This window comes from Cyprinus carpio, chromosome B12 (assembly GCF_018340385.1).
Source record: "Cyprinus carpio isolate SPL01 chromosome B12, ASM1834038v1, whole genome shotgun sequence".
Classification (NCBI taxonomy): Eukaryota; Metazoa; Chordata; class Actinopteri; order Cypriniformes; family Cyprinidae; genus Cyprinus; species Cyprinus carpio.
The window spans coordinates 3,788,425-3,810,336 of record NC_056608.1 but is presented as its reverse complement, the minus strand read 5'-3'; the positions used below and the strand labels follow the sequence as shown (position 1 = coordinate 3,810,336).

At 35.0% G+C, this 21,912-nt stretch overlaps 1 protein-coding gene across 2 annotated transcripts in view; it reads right to left on the bottom strand.

Moving 5' to 3' along the window:
* The window catches only part of LOC109055826 (integrin alpha-X-like), a 36,547-nt gene that overhangs the window by 6,828 nt on the left and 7,807 nt on the right, over positions 1–21,912 (bottom strand). For both annotated transcript variants that reach the window (XM_042734928.1, XM_042734929.1), the window contains 16 exons: positions 21,074–21,179; positions 10,605–10,708; positions 10,436–10,506; positions 5,026–5,137; positions 4,797–4,927; positions 4,556–4,701; positions 4,226–4,373; positions 3,658–3,808; positions 3,393–3,466; positions 2,305–2,422; positions 2,082–2,221; positions 1,824–1,970; positions 1,509–1,712; positions 939–1,072; positions 713–849; positions 17–168 (listed from right to left, as the gene is read on the bottom strand). In XM_042734928.1, coding sequence (XP_042590862.1) covers positions 17–168; positions 713–849; positions 939–1,072; positions 1,509–1,712; positions 1,824–1,970; positions 2,082–2,221; positions 2,305–2,422; positions 3,393–3,466; positions 3,658–3,808; positions 4,226–4,373; positions 4,556–4,701; positions 4,797–4,927; positions 5,026–5,137; positions 10,436–10,506; positions 10,605–10,708; positions 21,074–21,179 — 2,075 coding nt within the window. The remainder of the gene's footprint in view (positions 1–16; positions 169–712; positions 850–938; positions 1,073–1,508; positions 1,713–1,823; positions 1,971–2,081; positions 2,222–2,304; positions 2,423–3,392; positions 3,467–3,657; positions 3,809–4,225; positions 4,374–4,555; positions 4,702–4,796; positions 4,928–5,025; positions 5,138–10,435; positions 10,507–10,604; positions 10,709–21,073; positions 21,180–21,912) is intronic.

Sequence of the window (21,912 nt, the reverse complement as noted above, 5' to 3'; positions counted from 1 at the left end):
AATGTTTCAGACTTACGTCTATAAGGAAAGGATGACTTTTGCAAGTTGGTTTATTAAGACTAATGTTCATCACATCATTGACGAAGCGGTTTTTGGGTAAGAAATATGCTCGATTTTTCTGTCGCTTGGCATCCAGAATTATGGTGTAATTAATATTTGCTGTTAAGCCTAGATAATATATAAAAAATTAAAAATAAAAATCAGCAAAAGTAATGCACAGGACATGTTATTTTTTTTTAAATTTTGTGTTTTCAAATTTTTAAATGCTTTACCTTTTAAAAATGCAGTACTGTTTAAGTCAGACATAATGTTTTGACCATATTTATTATATAAATACAGTACCATGTTTGCAATCGTTACAGTAATAACAGTAATATTGTGTCATATTATTACAATTTAAAAAAAAATTAAAGTGCATTTTATTATGTAATATTATGTTTTTATTTATTCATTTCTTTCCAAATAAATAAATAAAAAATACTAGCCCCAAAATTTGAGTCATATCTGCCTCACAGTCCTGCCCCCAAATTCACGCTATTGTTTGAGCCAATGCTGCTGAGTTGGGATTATCATGCAAACATTTCGGTACACCACAGAGACAGTAAATTGATAGTTGTCCCTGCAGTTTAAAGTGGCACAGGAAAAACTATCTGCACATTGACTTTACAACACACTTTACAACATCAAAGAATATTTCTAATTTTAGATAAACCTTTTATGTTGTGTCTGTATGGACTCATGGTGAAGCACACTTTCATGGTGTTTTTCAGTGACTGCTCTGTTTCACCGGTTAGTATTTTGGATGGGTTGTAAGTTACTTTGGTTCCCAAATGCATGATGGGTCTGGACCTGAATGATTCACATATAACACATATGAATGCTGATGACTGAATCTGTAGTTTTGTATATGTAGAGTTCTTTATAAAACAAAAACACACCTGAGTAGCAGAACTGCTCCCATGGCCCCAACAGCAATATCAGGAAGGCTGTCTCTACTCTGATCTAGAGAGGACTGACTCAACGAAATCCCAAAGAACCGCAAACCTGGTCTCACAGATGACCCAGCAATCCTCTGTCATCACATACAGTGAAGTAAAGAAGGAGAATGAGACACAGAGGATTTCAGCATGTCTTCAGGTAAAACAGAAAAACAGTTACAGTTAAGACAGTTATAATAGACACTGACCACAAAGGATATGTTTTGTTGGTGTGTTTTGACAATAAATACTTGGATTGTCGCTCTGTTTTTATTGATAAAATTATTTTAAAATTATATTAAAATTAAAGAAAATTAGTTGTTTGAATTTTTTTAAATCTGTCAAATCTGTAATCAGAACATTCCTAATTTTAAATAATTTTATTTTGAATATTAAAAGTTAAAATATCTAATAGTTCTCACAACAACAAAAACAGAATGTGTTTTAATCCTATTTGTGCAAAGTACTAAACAGCATATTTAACTGTTAATTTGTCTTTTTTATTATTAACTCTTTTCCCACCCATTGCACCTGTGAATATGTGGGATTTATTTGATATGCTCCACCATTGAAGATATAGATGCTGCCCTGTCCGTCCTCCTCTAAAGGAGCTCCGATCAGCACATCCATGTAACCATCACCATTCAGATCTGCTGGACTGGCCAGAGAAGAGCCAAACCGACCCCTCTGACCTGTTATTCCCACCAGCTCCATACCCGAAAAATCAAAGTATGACTGTAAAGATAGACCAGAGAGAGAAGTAAACAAACAAACACATCAAATATCTAAACTTAAATCAGAACTGATTTTCAAAATGCTCTAAAACATTTAATGCCTATCGCTTACCCGATGATTGAAGGTGTAAACAAACACTTTGCCCTCCCGGTCAGGCTCTATGTATGTTGGTGCCGATACCAATAGGAGGACTCTTCTGGAGTCCCTGTTCAAATCCACCACACAAACCTCAGCTCCAAAATATGAGCCAATCTGAGGCTGAGAAAAGAGAAAGGGAAGCTATATAGTTTAACATGCAGTCTGTTTTGAGCTTACGTTAACTTGTTTGTGCCATGTGCTAATATTTTACACAAATATGAGTTTTATAACCTTAGGAGGATCCAGTTCTTTTAAATTCCTTGGAATATTATCAATTCTTGAAACAGTTACTTGTCCCTTATGCTTGTGTCTTGGTGCTCCCATGACTGCATACTTTTTTCCGAACGCTGTCGCTATTGCCAAGGAATAACCTGCAAATAAAATAGACTTTATAATATTCTGCTGTATTTGACTGATTACATTTTGATATAAACAGTCAAAGAAGAGATCTTACCTAAATAACTGTCATGCTCACGTCCAGCTTGAAAGACATTTAACTGATCATTTTGTGTGTACAGCTGATATCCACCCTTCCACTGGAAAGCTCCCACTGCAGTCATTATTATATCTGTCTGATGATGTTAGAAGAGTGATAAGCTGCTTGTATTACAAGCATACAAGTTCTATTTAAGGCTTTTAACACTTGAAATATCAACCCTTGGTCATTCTAACCAGAATCCTGGTTATCTTGCTTCACACCTTCACATTACTCATTCTTTAACCGGCATTCACAATTAATCATGTGTATTCATAAACTGCTAATTCACCTGTAACCTACGTTTCTCAACCCCGGGTTAATGTTCTTATTTGCATATTTGTTGTGTCAGCATCATTAATTGGATGAATGCTGCATGTGACTTGTTTACATAACGGCACTGGGACATCCTCACATTACTGATCAAGTTTTCTAGAATGGACTTTTCATACTATAAAGGTCAGAATGAAACAGTCTTTTCTTTTTCAATGTGTTACTTGGGTTTCTTTGTATTTATTTCTGAAATTTACTAGAAAAGTTAAAATTTTATGTAGTAAAAAATTAAAGTAAATCCCACAGCATTTTGTTATTATTATTATTATTATTATTATTATTATTATTCATTTTTTTCAGATTTCCTATTTGGTTTTATTTAATTATTAAAATGTTCCGTGTAATTCTAACCTACAGTGAGAAAATAAGAAAACAATCACCCCCTTTAAACTGATCATATATTGTTGCTTAGCAGCCTGAAATGAAGACAGACACAGTTTTTGTTTTTTTAAGCTGTATTTACTCAGTGCAACTTATAACATCCTATGAAAGATATAACACCAACATGTCCGAAAATAAATAAATAAATAAACAGAATCGATGAGTTTTTCTTTTTTTTTTTCTGATATATTGGTGCTATATCTTTTTCCAGTACATACAGCTGGATAAAACAAAAACTGTGTCTGTCTTCATTTCATGCTGCAAAGCAACAAAATGTGATTATTTTCTATACCCACTGTACATGTTTCATATTTTCATATAATGCCTTTTTAAGTCTGGTATAATAAAATTACATTTGATGTTAATGCTGCACTAAAGCCGTCCTGTGCAAACTCCATCCGAGATGAATCACCAGTAGTCTGGGTTCCTAGCCAATAAAAGAAGTAACAACACAGTTAACTAGTCGTTGATTATTATTATTATTATTATTATTATTATAAATCAACCCACTGCATATGGTACATGAACTCACATAACAGCTGATAACTGAAAAATGTAAACATTCTGTCATTATTATTATTATTTATTTATTTATTTTTATTTAATCTGCAAACATACCTTCAATGGCAATAATGTTCTCTTTGAGTTGATCACGAATACTTTCCAGCGCGTCAAAGTCAGTTACTTTGAACACATGCTTATTGGTGGGTAAAGATGCAATAATCGCAAGCTCCCTTGCTGCTTTGACATTATTAAAAGCATTGCCAACCTAAGAAAAATTCAAAGTAGGGATAACGCTCCATAAATATAATGTTTATAACTTCTGGAATTATTTTTTCAACCTCATGTCATTCGAAATATGTATGAACCCCCCCCCAACACTGAACACAAAATAAGATATTTTAAACAACGTTTCATCAGTTTTTGTCTATAAAAAAAATGAAGGTCAGCTGGGTCCAACACTGGTCGCCATTGACTTTTATTTCATGGGCCAAAATAATAAATAAATAAAAAACCTTAAGAAGAAAGTGAGTCATACAGGTTTGTATTGACATAGGGTGTGAGTAAATGATGACAGAATTTCCATTTTACATGCATTTCATTTACACAGCAAACAAAATCATTTTGAAAACTTCAAACCTTTTCCAAGACAAACACATAAGGAAGGGGAACATATTAATCTTACCCCTATTGCATATCGTATTATATTGTTTTTTTGTGCTTGTTGAACAGCTTCATTCAAGAACTGTTCAGTTGATTCACCATCTGTGATAACAACCAGAATTTTGCTGGCTGATGGTCTTGCACCTCCTTCACTAACGAATAGCTCCTTCCTGTTGATGGAAAATAATACAGAATAATGATGCAACTGTATAAGATATTAAGTTGTATAACTGTATAATACTGTATGTTAATATTATTCATGGTCTTAGTTTTTCTTTTTAAGTATCTTTTTTAAGTAAAGTATGCTATGGTTAAATAGAATTTTAATGAAATATCTGAAAGTATGTTTTACACAAGTTTTTTTATAGCTGTTGCAGTATTAGTCCATCCCCACTGTTGATGTATCCGAGTCACTGCATCTTCCCACGCCTTGGCGTTTTTGACTTTTTGAAACTTGTAATGAATTTGACAATCTGTAGAAAACTGTGCAATGGCAAACTGTAAGACAGATAGATAGATTTAGTTCCTGATGGCAAAATTGGTGATAGAATCATATATAATCTAGAACATAATAAATGCATGGATCGTCCTACCTGTGTGTCATGGTCTATAAAACTTTTGATCATTTCTATGACAAAAACCTTCATCTTATTAAAATCCACATTAAGTACACTTCCAGATCCATCCATTAAAAAAGCAATATCAATTTGGGATGTTGGGCATTCTGAGGTTGGGGAAAAAAAGAACTGCATCATGTTTCCATCAATCTGAAGATGTCATATACAGTATGAATATTGATGTGTCACAACCCCATTCAAATACCTCTCAGAGTGCTTGGCACAGATTTGCTTACAACATTTTTTGAACTGATTTTAAAGCACATGCCGTTGTAAGTGGTTACATCACAGTTCTTAGGTATGGTTGGACCACAAACCTGAGAGAAATTAAAATGTTAATTCCAATATGACAAACTCTGGACACTAGTGTACAATTGTAGGGCTCTTTATGATTGTCTACAAGTTGGAGGTTTATATCTAACAATGATTCAAATAATACAAATACTAACCAAAATCATGCTGATGTCCTTACGTTTTTACATTAGTACATGCACCGATTCTTTTCTTGGTTACACTTTATTTTGATGGTCCCTTTAACACATTCTGTTGACTATAAGTAACGTTGCACCTACATATCTACTAGCTTTCAATAGAGTGTTGGAAGAGTATTAGTATAGACTGGTAGGGTTAGGGTTAGAATAAGAATCTCAAAAAACGTTAGCAGATATTAATCAGACAGTCTACTAATACTCTAATGAAAGTTAGTAGATATGTAGATGCAATGTTACTTATTGTCAACAGAATGTTCAAAAGGAGCATTAAAATAAAGAAAGTGTTACCCTTTTCTTTTTATGCTTTCACAGTACAAATGCGGTGTATGCACATATCCAATGTTGTTATATTTATCTTATTTTTCATATTCATGTATACAGCATATTCATTATTTAAGTTAATCTAGAGTTATTCTTTTGTGATTCTTTTATATATTCTGTTAAAACTCTAAGAGAGTAATCTAAAATCTAAGTATAACAATCTTCAAAAGTCAAAAGACAAAGGCCTTTGCAGCATGTGATGCAAAATAGATCAGATTAAAAATAAAGATGGGGCTGTGGTATTACACATTTAGATACAGTTTGATTTTATCTTAGCAGTCCTTAAATATCACTTTGCAAATACCAGACTGCTAAGATCTGCTGTATCTACAGATGTATCTGATCTTATCTGTTGCATTTCATTGTCATGTTAACATGACTGGATGGTGCATCTGATGTCTCCAGTATATATAGGTCCAATTGGCGTTTCAAAAAAGTTTCTTCTTTTCCTTCGCTTCTCATCACATGCTCCAAAGGCCTTTGTCTTTTGACTTCTGAAGGTTATTATACTTAGATTTCAGATTACTCTCTTAGAGTTTTAGCAGAATATATTCTGTTTGGTTTTTGTATTCATTTTTTAAAATCCTTTTCTTTAATTTCAATATTTCAATTTTATCATCTGTAATTGTCATCACTTATGATTTAGGATTTTTTTTTAAATAAAATACAAATTTTCAAAAAGTCTTCATCTGCCTAGATCTCTCCTTGCATCATTAACAATATTACATGAATACATAATATATTACATAGTATAATAAAACAATTAGATTATCAATGTTAGAAACCTATGGAAGTTCATGTAAATTATATAGCCTATTGTTATATAATTTCCAATCATTTCTGATGTGCAAATATGCGTCTTAGTTTGCCTCATTTGTTATGCACTGTTACATTTAAAAAAAAAAAAAAGAACAAGTTCATGAACTTTTGAAGAGTATCATGGGTAAGATACGGAGAAGCTTCTGGTATGCAACATAGTAAGAACAATTACATGAGAAAACCAATAATTCAGTAGTCTCTTTTTTTTCCTGCATCATGAAATAAATCAGGAATCTGGTTTAGAGTGTATGAACGAATATATTTATTAAGCATTTATATCATGTGAGTTCATAATGACTCACTATTTGCAGGTATTGCATTAAAATTGCAATAAAATTATTTTTATTCATGCATTTGTAACTGCTTATCAATAACTTATAAAGCATTTGTAAATGACTTTACAAAGGGAACCTTAATGTAAATAGCTACCCTAAATTATTTCCAATTTTGCATTGAGATTTTTAATTGGTCTGACATTTCTGTAATGAAATTTGCCACAAAATAATGAGCCATGATCCCCATATTAACAAATTCACCAGCTTATTGTGGGCAGCTCATTAAAACAGTTTATCCTTTCACTTTTACTACGCCTTTGTGTCTTTGCGTCTTTGGAGTGTGTTGCAGCCATCAGAAGTGGCTCCCACTAGCCACTGTGGCACATTGAATTTTAATATGCTGTAACAAAGCTCAATATTAATGCTTGTCTGGGACGTATTTTTTTTCTGAAGGGGCAAATGAAAGAGAACTTTACTTGCTTGACTGGAATGTTGACAGTTTTTGCTCGATTTGTTGACAAAAAGTGTTGGAAGAGCATTAGTATAGACTGGTAGGGTTAAGGTTAGAATAAGAATCTCAAAAAAAGTTAGCAGATATTAATCAGACAGTCTACTAATACTCTAATGAGAGTTAGTAGATATGTAGATGCAATGTTACTTATTGTCAACAGAATGTTCAAAAGGAGCATTAAAATAAAGGGTTACCCTTTTTTCATGCTTTCACAGTATAAATGCGGTGTATGCACATATCCAATGTTGTTATATTTATCTTATTTTTCATATTCATGTATACAGCATATTCATTATTTAAGTTATTCTAGAGTTATTCTTTATGATTCTTTTATATATTCTTCTAAAACTCTAAGAGAGTAATCTAAAATCTAAGTATAACAATCTTCAGAAGTCAAAAGACAAAGGCCTTTGCAGCATGTGATGCAAAATAGATAAGATCAGATGAAAAAATAAAGATGGGGCTGTGGTTTTACACGTTTAAATACAGTATATCTTAGCAGTCCTTAAATATCACTTTGCAAATACCAGACTGCTAAGATCTGCTGTATCTAAAGATGTATCTGATCTTATCTGTTGCATTTCATTGTCATGTTAACATGACTGGATGGTGCATCTGATGTCTCCAGTATATATAGGTCCAACTGGCATTTCAAAAAAGCTTCTTCTTTTCTCTCGCTCTCATCACATGCTCCAAAGGCCTTTGTCTTTTGACTTCTGAAGATTATTGTAAGGTTTAGAAGTGGAGTTCATATTTCATGTTGAAAAGTTGTAATGCTTAGAATTTAATATGATTTATATTTGAGTTAATATACTAGAAGTATATTTACAATGTTTAGTCAGTTAATTATTTACACCTATGTGTTTACATATTTAATGCAGTAAGGATATTCTGCTGAATCTGCCTATCTGATTCACTCACGTTTATCTCAGTCTAAGTCCTTGCTTCTGATTGGTTAGTGACGTCACGTGAAAGGCTGTGTTTAAGGAAGTGTTGTTGTTGTGACGGTGTTCAGTAAAAGTGCCGCTTGAGGAAGTCTTCTGTCTCCATTCTGCTGTTCATTATCATAAAGAGTGATCTACCACCACATACCGAACCTTCACGTTACATTATTATACTTAGATTTCAGATTACTCAGAGTTTTAGCGGAATATATTCAGTTTGGTTTTTGTATTAATTTTTTAAAATCCTTTTCTTTAATTTCAATATTTCATTTTTATCATCTGTAATTGTCATCATTTATGATTTATGATTTTTTTTTATAAAATACAATTTTCAGAAAGACTTCATCTGCCTAGATCTCTCCTTGCATCATTAACAATATTACATGAATACATCATATATTACATAGTATAATAAAACAATCAGATTATCAATGTTAGAAACCATTGGAAGTTCATGTAAATTATATAGCCTATTGTTATATAATTTCCAATAATTTCTGAGGTGCAAAAATGTGCCTTATTTTGCCTTATTTGTTATGCACTGTTATATTAAAAAAAAAAAAAAAAAAAAAAAACAGAAAAAGTTCATGAACTTTTGAAGAGTATCATGGGTAAGAAATGGAGAAGCTTCTGGTATGCAACATAGTAAGAACAATTACATGAGAAAACTGAAAATACAGTAGTCTATTTTTTTTCCTGCATCATGAAATAAATCAGGAATCTGGTTTAGAGTGTATGAACAAATATATTTATTAAGCATTTATATCATGTGAGTTCATAATGGCTCACTATTTGGCAGGTATTGCATTAAAATTGCAATAAAATTATTTTTATTCATGCATTTGTAACTGCTTATCAATGACATAAAGCATTTCTAAATTACTTTACAAAGGGAACCTTAATGTAAATAGCTACCCTAAATAATTTGCAATTTTGCATTGAGATTTTTAATTGGTCTGACATTTCTGTAATGAAATTTTCCACAAAATAATGAACCATGATCCCCTTATTATCAATTCACCATTTTTTTGCGGGCAGCTTATTAAAACAGTTTATCCTTTCACTTTTACTACGCCTTTGTGTCTTTGCCTCTTTGGAGTGTGTTGCAGCCATCAGAAAATGCTGTAACAAAGCTCAATATTAATGCTTGTCTGGGACGACAAGACGTCCGGTTTACTTTCAAATGTAAAAGTAGCCTATCATTGCATTTTTTTCTAACATTTCATATTTGTACAGTATATTAAAAAAAATTATATAAAACTCTAGAGTCATAACATTTATGCAGCTGTAATTTTGCATTGTTAATGCATTAATGCTTTGGAAAAAAGCATCTGCTAAATGACTAAATGTAAATATAATATGACTAAATGCATTTTTCTTTTTCTTGCAGCTGAAAGATCGATGTTGTTGATACTGATTTCATTTGATTGGTAACAGCCCTAGTGTCTTATTATAATAACTGAAATTATTAATACAATATAAGAATTTGATATGAAAGATGACACATACGTTCAATAAGGTTAGGAAAAAAACTGCTTTATGTATAGGCAAAAAATTACCTGGAAATCAATTTAAGTACATTTTAATATTCAGTTCCTTTAATCATACAAAATTTTATTTCCCAGCAACAATATTGTGGCCAGTGAAAATGCTGAGTGGCTTGTAATTTTCAGTAGCCCCTCACTGCAGAACACAAGATCCAGGGGGCGTGGTTGGATCCCCATCTAGGAGGTGGAAATTGGTAGGTTTACGAGTGGGAGATGGGTAGGTTTAGGGGGTGGCGGTGGGTGGGTTTAGGGATCAGGGGGTGGAAATGGGTAGGTTTAGGTATTTTTGTGGTTTTTGGTGTTGTATGTGTGTTGGAAGACGCCCCCTGGATCTTGTGTTCTGCAGTGAGGACCATCTCGTAATTTTGGAAAACCACTAGCGACAGTCGCTAGTGAGCAATGTCAATGTCAAGCCCTGTATATATATATATATATATATATATATATATATATATATATATATATATATATATATATCTATATATATATATATATATACATATATATTGTGTGTGTGTGTGTTTTTGTTTTTTTGTGTGTGTGTGTGTGTGTGTGTGTATGTGTGTGTGGTCAGTGAAACACTGAAAATTGTTTCTTGTTACTTCTATATATTAAATAAATGTTAAAGAAAATTAACAAATTCTTGATGTTGCTTCATTTTACAAAACATCCCAACTTTTCTGGAATTGGAGCTGTATAAAACTTACCACTGCACTTGAAGACTGAGGATCTAGAGACATTGAAAGTCCGAGGGACATGTTGACAGCTTCATCTGGGACTTTGTTGAATAAAAAGAGGAAATATTTACCATCGCAAATAATAAAAGTATTATCCTATTTAACATATTTGAAAGCATCATACAAAAAAACTAAGTACCAGTAATGGCCAGTGGCACGCAGTTTCCTCTGGTGACAGAGCAGTCATAAATTTTTCCTCTTTGAGTATGACTGTGTTGTATTAAAGGATCACTCACAAGCAGACTATGGAAGAAGACAGAAAGAATATGAAAACAAGCTAAAAAAGAGAGAGAGAGAGAGAGAGAGAGAGAGAGAGAGAGAGAGAGAGACTTGACTTTATAATCTCTTTATTTATAAACAGTATTAGACAAAACATCAAAATCTAATCAGAACACAGCAGTTAAAAAAGAGGAGGATAAGATTAGAAAAAAGAAAACAAAAAAGGAAAACAAAACAAAAGGATTTAATAAATATGCACACCTCTTAAGAAAATGTTTAAAAAACACATCCATCACTTTAAACATTAGTTTGTAAACAACCATCAGGGTCAATTTCACAGACACACTGATTTATGCACCATTTGAGACTGAAAGTTTCCAAGTCATCAACAAGCTTGTAATAGGCATACTCGATATTGATACGAGATTTCAGTAATCCCCTAAAAACCGAGATAACATCAGTTGATCCTATGCTAAGTAATTTCCTTTTGCGCGACACCCAAATTGCCATTTTTGCCTGGCCAAACAAAAAATTTATTAAAACGTGAACTGGCATACTGCTCCTTTTGTACTTGGGACAATAGATAAAACACATAGGCGTAAAAACTTCCCCCAAAGACTGACAGTAATCTTCTAATAGATGAAACAGCGGTTGGAGTCTCGAACAATTAAGAAACAAGTGAAAAATTGTTTCTTGCAGCCCACAAAAAGAACACTCTTCCCCTACTAGTGGATCGAGGTGTGCTCTGTGTCTGTTTGTAGCTATTATACCATGCACTATCCTCCATTGAAGGTCTCCAGACCTTTTCTCAATGGGGGTTTGTACAGGGTCCTCCAGCAGCCTTTAGGGGAGGCGCCCATTCCAAAAAACTCTTGCCACTTAGACTCCCTCACGTTTTCAAGAGTGTGAAAATGTGTCACCTTAACACACAACACATAAAGAGCCTTCTTTCCTACGTCACCAAAACAGCTCAGTTCAGGGGTTCTAAAAGAGAGCAATTTGCCCTCCGTTTCCTGCCATTCTCCAGTATCAAACAAGAGAGTCATCTCTGGGAAGGGAGGACTGTCCACATCAGATGTTTCCAAGGAGAGTCTAAAATCCGATGGTAAAGACTCACGTATTTGATTTAACATTCAGCTCTGCCACTCTAACTGACCTCATGCCCAGTTTTAGGGCTAAGGTTTCCGCAGATATCCATCCTCTCTCAGTGATTAAATGTCCAACTTTAGTGATCTTAGCAGACCACAAGGCTTTGATGAGGGATTCTGACCTAAGGATATCTAGGTCCATGGTAGAATTAAAAAGCAGTGGTTCTTCCCTTAGCCAAAGTCTCTGTGCGCTATTAAAATCTCTGGAAATCTTGAAGGGCGACCATGCTCTCAACAATGTCCTGTAGAAAGGCGTTATTCCAGTCAGATTCAACTTGTTAGTGTCCATGAGAAACAGGTGACGGTCTAATCCCATGTTACCAGCTCTCCTCAGAAGGGCACAGGCTACTTCAGACCAGGATACATCCTCTCCGTATAGAAGTCTCTGAACAGTCTGAAGTCTGAAGGCTTTAATTCTGGAATTAATGTCAACAAGTCCTTGTCCTCCTTCTCGAATGGGCAGGTAGAGTACAGGTGCCTTTAGCCAGTGCTGTCCCGACCAGAAAAAAGTCTACCAGCTGCTGTTGAATTTTCCTCACCAGATCTTCAGGAGGCTCTAAGGTCATCATTTTGTGCCAGAGAGATGAGGCTACCAGATTATTGCAGATTAGAACTCTCCCCCTGTAGGACAGCTGGGGTAGCAACCATTTCCAGTGAGACAACCTCGCACACACTTTCTCCACTAGCCCCACCCAGTTTTGTCTCCTATATTCTCCTGTGCCTAAAAACACCCCTAGGTATTTAAAACCCGTTTTACCCCACTGCAAACCACCTGGAAGTACAGGACCTTGGCCAAGCTGACCACACCATAGAGCACTGCTTTTCCCCCAATTTACTTTGGCTGAGGAGTTTTTGAAGTTGACCACACCATAGAGTTCTAGGAGAAGGACATCAATTTTGATTTCTGATTAAAACTGTGACATCGTCAGCATATGCTGAAAGCTTAATAGGGTTCTTGAACCTTTAGTTCATTAACCCTTAAACCTGTTAGTTGCCTTCTAAACTTGCACAGCAGAGGCTCTATGACTATGCTGTAAAGTTGACCAGACAGGGGGCAACCCTGTCTAATACCTCTGTTAACTTTAACAGGGACACTAAGGCCACCAGCAATTTTTATCATACATGTAGCATCATTGTACAGCAGTCTAATCATAGAAATAAACTTGTCTCCAAAACCAAAAGCCTTAAAAGTTTCAAAAAGAAAAGCATGATCAACACGATCAAAAGCCTTTTCTTGATCTAATGATAAAAAACCAAGGTTAATGTTGTTATTAAAAGCAAAATCAAAAATGTCCCGTACTAAATGTAAATTATCTAAAATACATCTCTCTTTTACACAGTAAGACTGGTCTTTGTGAATGATTGCATGCATTACATTATTTAGTCTGTTCGCCAAACATTTTGACAGAACTTTATATTCAAAACATAAAATTGCGATGGGCCTCCAATTTTTTAAGAGGGTTAGATCCCCTTTTTTGGGTAACAGTGTTAAAACAGCTCGCTGACAACATAAAGGAAGAGACTTTTCACCAATACATTTCTTGAGCACGTCAAAGTAGTCAGGTCCTATTAAAGACCAAAACTTTTTATAAAATTCGGCAGATAAGCCATCCAGCCCTGGTACCTTCCCTGAAGAAAGACCCTTTACAGCAGCAGTGACTTCCTCAAATGTTAAATCAGTCTCCATGCGTTTTTTTTTTTGGTTGAAGTTAGAACAGGGAGGTCCTGTAACAGTTCATCCTTAGATTGTTCATCTATGGCTTCAGCAGCAAAAAGATCAGAATAAAAGTCAACAGCAAGTCTGCGCATTTTCACAGGATCTGAAGTTTCTTGTCCATCATTGTCTTTTAAACAGTACATTTGTTTCTCCTGTCCTGCTTTACGCTCCAAGTTGAAAAAGAAAGAGGTTGGGCCATCCATGTCCTTTATGTTCAAGAAGCGGCTCCTTACAAGCGCCCCTTTTACTTTTTCATTTAAGATGGAGCTGAGCTGGTTCTTTTTTTCAGTCCAAAGTTCATGCAATTGTTCTGCATCATTTACAAACATACTTTTTTCAATATCAAGAATTTCCTTTTCCAGCTGCTCTACTGTATTTTTTAAAACCAGGGAGGAAAGGCCTTTGTACTGTTGGCAATAAGTCTTTATGTGCACTTTTTACCGATTTCCCACCATTGAGTAATACTTTCATAAAGGCACTTCTCACTTTTTCCAAGTTTCCCAAAAAGATTTAAAATTTTCACAAAAACATTTATCCTCCAACAGTTTATTATTAAAATGCCAGTAGTAACTCGTATGGGATCTATTCACCAATACACAATCAACAGTGATATATTTGTGATCAGAAAAAGACGCAGGAAAAATAGCTGCATTGAACACTCTATTTTCTCATGTTTTGTGATGTATAAAACCTATCCAAACGTGCTCCAAAAATCCTATCATTGCTATTTTGACCCAAGTATACTGCTTTATTAAAGGATTATTCTCTCTCCATACATCTGCCAGGTTTAAAACTTTTTATGACTCTAGTCAGACAAGAAGATGACTGCATATGAGGCTCATCGCCATTTCTATCTTGTGTGAAATCTAGAGTGCAATTCCAGTCTCCTCCTAATATAATAAAATCACCAGTTTGCTGCAAATTTTAAAAACTGCTCTAGTTTCACAAAGAGCTGTAATCTGTCTGCTCCAGTATTAGGGCCATAGATGTTGATAAACAAAAAAAAGAGAAATTGTTAATTTCAGCTCTGACAGCCATCAGCCTCCCAGGTTCTAGTTCATTTTTCATCAGAATTTTAACATTCACATTAGGAGAGAAGAGTACAGCCACACCGGCAGTAATATTAGTTCCATGACTAAGCACTCTCTCTCCTTTCCACCATAATCCCCAATCAGCTTCATTATCAAAATTGCTGTGGGTCTCTTGTAAAAAGACAACACTTGGGTCCTTTAGTCTTAAAAAGTCTAACAATAAACCTCTTTTTTTATAATCCCTTAATCCATTTATGTTTAAGGACCCCACCCTCAAAACTTCCATAAGGGGGAGAGAGAGAAAGAGAAAACAGTAAAGAAAGAAAAAGGAAGACTTATCCATCTTAATTATTTGGTCTTTCCCCTTGCTTTAACTGGTTTCCTTCCAGGTCTGATAGCAGTTAGATGCTTTTTTGAGACGAAAACGCTTTTGTTGTGAAAGCTCATCGTAACTACTCATTCTTCTAGCCATCATAACAGAGGAGACAAACTTCTCACTCCACATCTGGAAAAATAATCACAAACCTCAACACCAGCCCTACCTTTAGTTTTATCAAGAAATGAGTTGATTTGCTCAAGAGTGTACAAATCATCAACCACTTTTGAAACGTCAGACCATTGCTCATCATCTCTTAAACCATCATCAGTGCACTGTGACAACCCTTCCATCTCATCAGCCATGTTCTCCTCTGAGACACCTTCCTGCCCTGTAACATCCTCACACACATCTTCAACATCACTTTGAGCATCATTCTGTTCATTATCGTCACACTCACTCACATCCTTATGTATTACAGTAGGCCTACTACATTACAAAGAAAAAACTAACTCATCTTCAGAAACAACACACAATGCTCCATTACAAACACCAAATCATCTCAAAAGTAGACAAGTCATCCATAGTTTTATAAAATTTAAAATCAGTCACCACTCTTGATTTCACCAACATTAAAAAAAAACTCAGTGATGCTTTGGCAAGGTTTTTGCTCTATTTTCCTTTTCCTACGGGTATATATTGCCAATTTTGCTTGTCCCAAAACAAAATTAAAAAATTGACAGTTATACCTCTTGTTCCGACTACATTTAAAACCCAGAATAAAAGTTTTTTCAGAAAAAATCTCTTTACAACCGTTAAATATTTCTTTTAATAACGTAAATAACAGTTGTAATCTAGAACATTGCATAAAAGCATGAAAAACTGTTTCCCTTTGAAAACAAAATGGACATTCCGAACTAACTTCTGGATTTAAAACAGAAATAAAAGAGTTTACAGCAATGATACCATGAAGGATTCTCCACTGTAAATTCCCTGTCCTCTTTGATAATGACGGCTTATACAGAGATCTCCACTCAGGTATTACATTTTCATCTAGCCCAAAAAAAGAGCGCCATGATGTATCAACTTTTCTTTCAAAATATGTCTTATTAAAAGCCATAACACAAGCTCTGTACAACAAATTACCTTTAGTTGACAATAAATCCAACCACAAAGATTGCCAATTCTTTAAAACCAAACCTGTACATCCATCAAGATTAGGTAAAATCTCTAGACAGGGAAAAAGGTCCTGAGCATTGGGAGTGTATGTCCCAGAGTTGTAAACATTTGGTTCTCTTCATCTGTGAGAGCTGATCTCAGTTTAAACAAAAACAAGGAAACAAGACGAACAGATCTAATACCCAAAAGTTGGGATGCCATCTCTGCGTTCCCCAAATTTGAGCCAGCCAAAATCAACATCTGTCCTAAAGTGACAGCCCTGGATTTTTGGAGAGTAATACTGAGCCCATTTAAATTACAATTGTTCGTTATATCCAGACGTGCTCCAAATATCAAAGGTTCCTCTAACAGCCAATGAAGAGAGTATGAGCTTTCAGTCTTTTGAATCTGAAACAAACTCCACACTTTAAACAGGTTTTTATAAAAGTACGGCATCTTTGAAAAGTCCATTTTTAAAGGGTTCATCAAAAAAGTTCACGAGTCCTCCTTCTTCCTTGGGCAGGTATAAAATACTCTGTTGTACCCAGTGTAATTTGTCCCAGAAAAAGTCCACAAGGACAGCTTGAATTTTGACTAGAAGTTGCTTTGGAGGATCCACACAAGCCAACCTGTGCCACAGAGAGGAGGCAGCCAGATTGTTTACAACAAGCACACGTCCTCTATAAGACATTTGGAATTAACCATTTCCATTTTTCCAGACGCCCCTTAATTTTTTCACACACCCCTTCCCAATTTTTCCTTTGAGTTACATCATCACCCCCCCAAAGAAAAAACACCTAAATATTTAATCCCTCTTTTACCCCAAACTAACCCATCAGGAAGATTTGGTTTGCCATCAACCCACTGACCAACCAACAGTGTCTCACATTTTGTGCAATTGACTTTAGCAGAGGATAACAACATAAAATCTCTATTTAATTTAAGTAAAGTTTGTACATCATTCTGCCCACTAATTAAAACCATCACATCACCAGCATAAGCTGACAAAACAATGTTATTTTTACAATTGGGTAAACATAAGCCACACACCTTTTGTCTTATTTGTTGTAACAATGGTTCAATGGCCAAAGAATATAGCATCCCAGATAAGGAGCATCCTTGTCTTATACCCCTTTGAACCTGGAAAGGAGCGCATAAGCTGCCATTTATCTTCAGTACACTCTCAACTTTACTATAGAGTACTTTGACCTTGTCTATAAGATCTTGACTAAAACCAAAAGCTCTCAAAGTCCCCCACAGATAGGAATGTTCAACTCGGTCAAAGGCTTTTTCTTGATCCAAAGAAATCAAACCAGCGTCTAACTTTAACAACTTTGAAACTTCTAATACATCTCAAATTAGTGAAATGTTATCAAACATTGATCTACCACGTACACAATAGGTCTGGTCCGGATGGATGAGCTCATCCAATACTCCAGCCAGTCTGTTAGCTAAGGCCTTGGAGAGCAGTTTGTAATCGCTACACAGAAGTGAGATGGGGCGCCAGCTCTTTATCTCAGTGAGATCTCCTTTTTTCAGTATGAGGGTGATTATTGCTATACGACAACTCAGCGACAACTTATGCAGCTCTCCCAAGCTCAACGCACCTGAAAGGGCTGCATTACCCTCTTCAGACATCTGGGGTAAGGAAGTGAAAAAGGCATTTCCTTCACTATTCCCCGACTCAGACTCACTTCTGTATAGATTCTGATAAAATCCAACTGCTCTCCTTCGAATATCAACAGGTTCTACTAACAACCCCCCTTTCTCAGAGCGCAAAGCTTGAATTAAACATCTTTGCCCATTCTTTTTCTCAAGGCTGAAAAAAAAATTGGACGGGCCATCCATTTGGGCTATACTCTGAAATCTTGACTGGACCAGTGCCCCTTGTATTCTATACCCCAGCAGATCATCTAACCGAGCCTTTTTCCTTAACCCAGTTTCTAAATACTGATTGTCTCCAGTGGATTCTGCTAACTGTTGGCATTCATTTATTTCAGTTTCTAAATTCTCCAAAGATCTTCTTATCTCTCTAGTAACATTGTGAGTGTACTGCTGACAGAACTGTCTAATTTGAACCTTGCCAAAGTCCCACCACTGTTGTACTGACTGAAATTCGTGCTTTGTATTTCTGTATTCCTCCCAAAAAAACTAAAAGAGCCCCTAAAAAACTTGTCACTCAACAGAGAAATATTAAAATGCCAGTAAGCACTTCTAGGTTTGAGAGAACTTAACATGAAACTGATCTGAGAAGCCTATAGGAATAATGAAACATTTATTAAAAATATTAAGATGATGCTTAAATCCAAACTCTATCCAATCTAGCAAACGACATTACGTTATCTCTTGTATGAACCCATGTGTACTGTCTCTCAGTTCAATTTAATTGTCCCCAGATATCACATAGTTCATACTTCTTTATTATGTGGATGAGCCGTTTTTGGGAAGGCAAGTGAGGTTCAATGTGGTTTCTGTCTAACATATGTTCAGTACAATTAAAATCACCCCCCAAAAATAAATACTCTTCAGAAGAACAGTTTTGCAAGATAGAACATAATGTGTCTAAAAAAAAAACCATCCTTTCAACTGCAGCAGTTGGAGCATAAACACAAATAAAAACAAACACATTATTTTCGAAACAAGCTCTTACTTTTAAAAGTCTGCCTTTAATGATTTCATCAACAACATATGAAACTGGACTAAAACTTTTTGCAAACAAAACAGCAACTCCAGCACTTGTTGAAGTATGATGGCTCAGTACAGAAGTACCCTCAAACTCCCTCACCCAATCAGCAGCATTTTTTACATCACTGTGTGTTTCTTGTAGTAAGATAACATCTAGGTTCTTCTGTTTCATCACTTCATTCAACATGGCTCTTTTCCTAATGTCTCTGGCACCATTCACATTCAAGGTAGCCAGGCGTACTTCACTCATAACAAAAGTAAGCAGAAAAAAGAAAAAACAGCCCTTCAGCACACAAGAAGTCATAAAAAAACTGGCATCTCTTAAAAAAACATCATCATGCAACTCTGTCTAAATTCCTCACAATCTTTTTCAAACGATACACTTCTCTATTAGTAAAACAACCTTCCGCCATTAGGCTTCTTGTTTTTTCAACAAACTGCTTGATGTCAGGGACATATTCTTGAACACAAACACCTCTTTTGTTTTTTGTTGCCTTAAGAACATCTTTATATCCTCATTATCATAGCTTCAACCAGAAAAAAACACTTTGAGAAAGCACTACACTGGAGTCACTATCACTTTCAGTCTCCTGATCCTCACTAACTTGTACATCCATTTTTTGCAAGCTTTTTCATCCTGCAATTGACCAGGTTTTTTCCTTTTTTTGGGCACTTTGAACATATTTTTTTTTTTCTTTTCTGTAACAACACAATCCACCTCACATACACTCTGCAACAACGGCAAGTCATGTTCTCTGCACCATCAGATGATTTTTTGCCTTCTGTGTTCCCAGAAAACTGTACCCCATTCACTTTTCCATCATTGCAAATAGTTGTTTCAGCGCCTGCAGCCAGCAGCATCCAGCCTCTCACCGGGGGGATCCTTCCCTGTGACCAAAGTCTCCGGCTTGGCCGGGCACCTCACAACTCAACAAAACAGTCTCAGTTGCTTAACTCGTACCGAGAACGGAATTAACGTTACTTTCTTGATTAGCTTCGGTTTCCTTTAATTTAATCGAAATATATGCCCTGATTTGCCGCAACCGAAACACTTTGCTTTCGCAGTTGTAACAAATATCACGTAGTCAAATCCCTCAACTCGAAAATTAAGTGACAATTCTAACTCGGCATCATCTTTGACTACCATATATGCGAAACACCTAAAAGAAACAACGTGTTTCAAAAGAGGAGATTCACTACTGATTGCAATCTTTTTGATTGGGGATTCCTAGTTTTCCATAACGAGACAACGCGAGTTAATATTTCATCACTAAGAAAAGGAGAAACATTGGATAAAGTAACTCTTTTAGATGGTAGTAAGAGGGGCAGCACAGTAACAAACTCGTCGTTGAACACAATTCCTTCCTCAACTAATTCGTTTGCTTTTTCAATACTGTTAAGGAAAATCACCATGGCATTATTCATCCTAGAGGCAGATACAATACATTCATGCCCCACAACCACTCCGACAGCCATGCAACATTCCTCAACACCTGCAGCGGACGCCGCGTGAGTGAACCCAAAACCTGCGCACTTTGGGCCGTCATGTTTCCCTGATAAAACAGGTAGCACAAGGCCCCAAAGGCAAACACAAGAAAATAAAATAAAAGAAACCAAACAAACACGAAAAAACACAACAAGAAATAAAAGGAGAAAAGGAAAGATTCACTTGAGTAAATCCACCCACGCTCACAACCGTCCACTCGCACCCAACACTCACGCCGGAAGCAGAGAGAGAGAAAGAGAGAGAGATCTGTGCTATTCTTGGCTGGGTGTACTGGTTGAGTATGAAGCAACAAATGAAAGATAAAAAAAAAATGTGTAGACACCAGCATGGTTTTCGTTAGTGTTGCAAAATATTTTTATATTAGTCTACTGAAAATTGCAGAAAGGGGAATTAAAACTACTGGCCAAGGTGGGATTCAAAGTTTTTTTTTTTTTTTTTTTTTTTTTTTTTCTCTGATTAAACTGTAATAAAGTTCAAAGAATATTTAACTGGACCAGAACAGTCTGCAGTGGCTCTGTTTTATTTGAATTTAGTCTAGCTTGACCTGCATTACAGTGACAAATGTAGCTAGCTGCAAAGTAGAAATGTAATTGCTTTGCAGTGCCTTCTGACTAAAAATAAAAAACAGAAATAAAATAGCACAACTCAGATGTAGAAAGTTCAGCTTAGTAATTCATTTTACTTGAGTAATTCATTAATTTGTTACACACATTAGGGTTTTTGATTGATGGTTTTAATATCGACATAAGTCTTGGATTCAAATATTCTGTAGCTCTTAAAGTCAGGTGTTTGTTTTGAGTGATCTGTGGAAATGCAAGTGAGCTCACCTTTCTCCTTTCTGTATCACTTTATAGCCAAAGCCAGTATTTTCATTGCTTGTGAAGTTCTTCCAGGTCACAGGATCAATGTTGAAGGCCATTAATGAATGGCATACTAACACGTAAAAGAAAGGAAAATGACAAGTCTTTAAATGAATTATGAAACTAAGTACTTTCCTCCTTAACAAGGTATGTCAGTGCAAGTTTCTTTCAGTTAAAGCAGCTCAGACATGTATTTTAGTCTGGGACTAGGCTTAAGCCTTGTCTGTAAAACCGGAGGTATAACTATAAATAAATTCCCTTAGTAAGCTTGTATTTAAATATTTATTTTTATGATCAAAGATCTGTAGTTTTAAAAATATAATGCAATGCAATGCAATGATAATGGAGAGATGAACAAGCATTCTTAAATTACATTTTAAAATACTCACATTTTTGTTTCAGTCCTGTTTCAGTCCATGTTTACTTTATAATAATCAGTAAAGATTTCACAGCAAAAATACACATTTTTACAATTATAATAAATATGTTTTACTTGCTAAAAAGTATAACTATCAACAGACAACAGAATGCATAGGAGATCATGTCATTTATTTATATATATATATATATATATATATATATATATATATATATATATATATATATTTATATATATTTATATATATATATATATATATATATATATATATTATATTTGCAAAGATGCCTTATAATTTTGCATATCAAATATGTTTCAGTGGGTTTGACAGCAATGCATATCCAACAGATCACACAAAATAACTGTGTGCACACTGAAATTTGATTGTAATAATGCTTATTTATATTATCAAGCTATTAAAATTCAT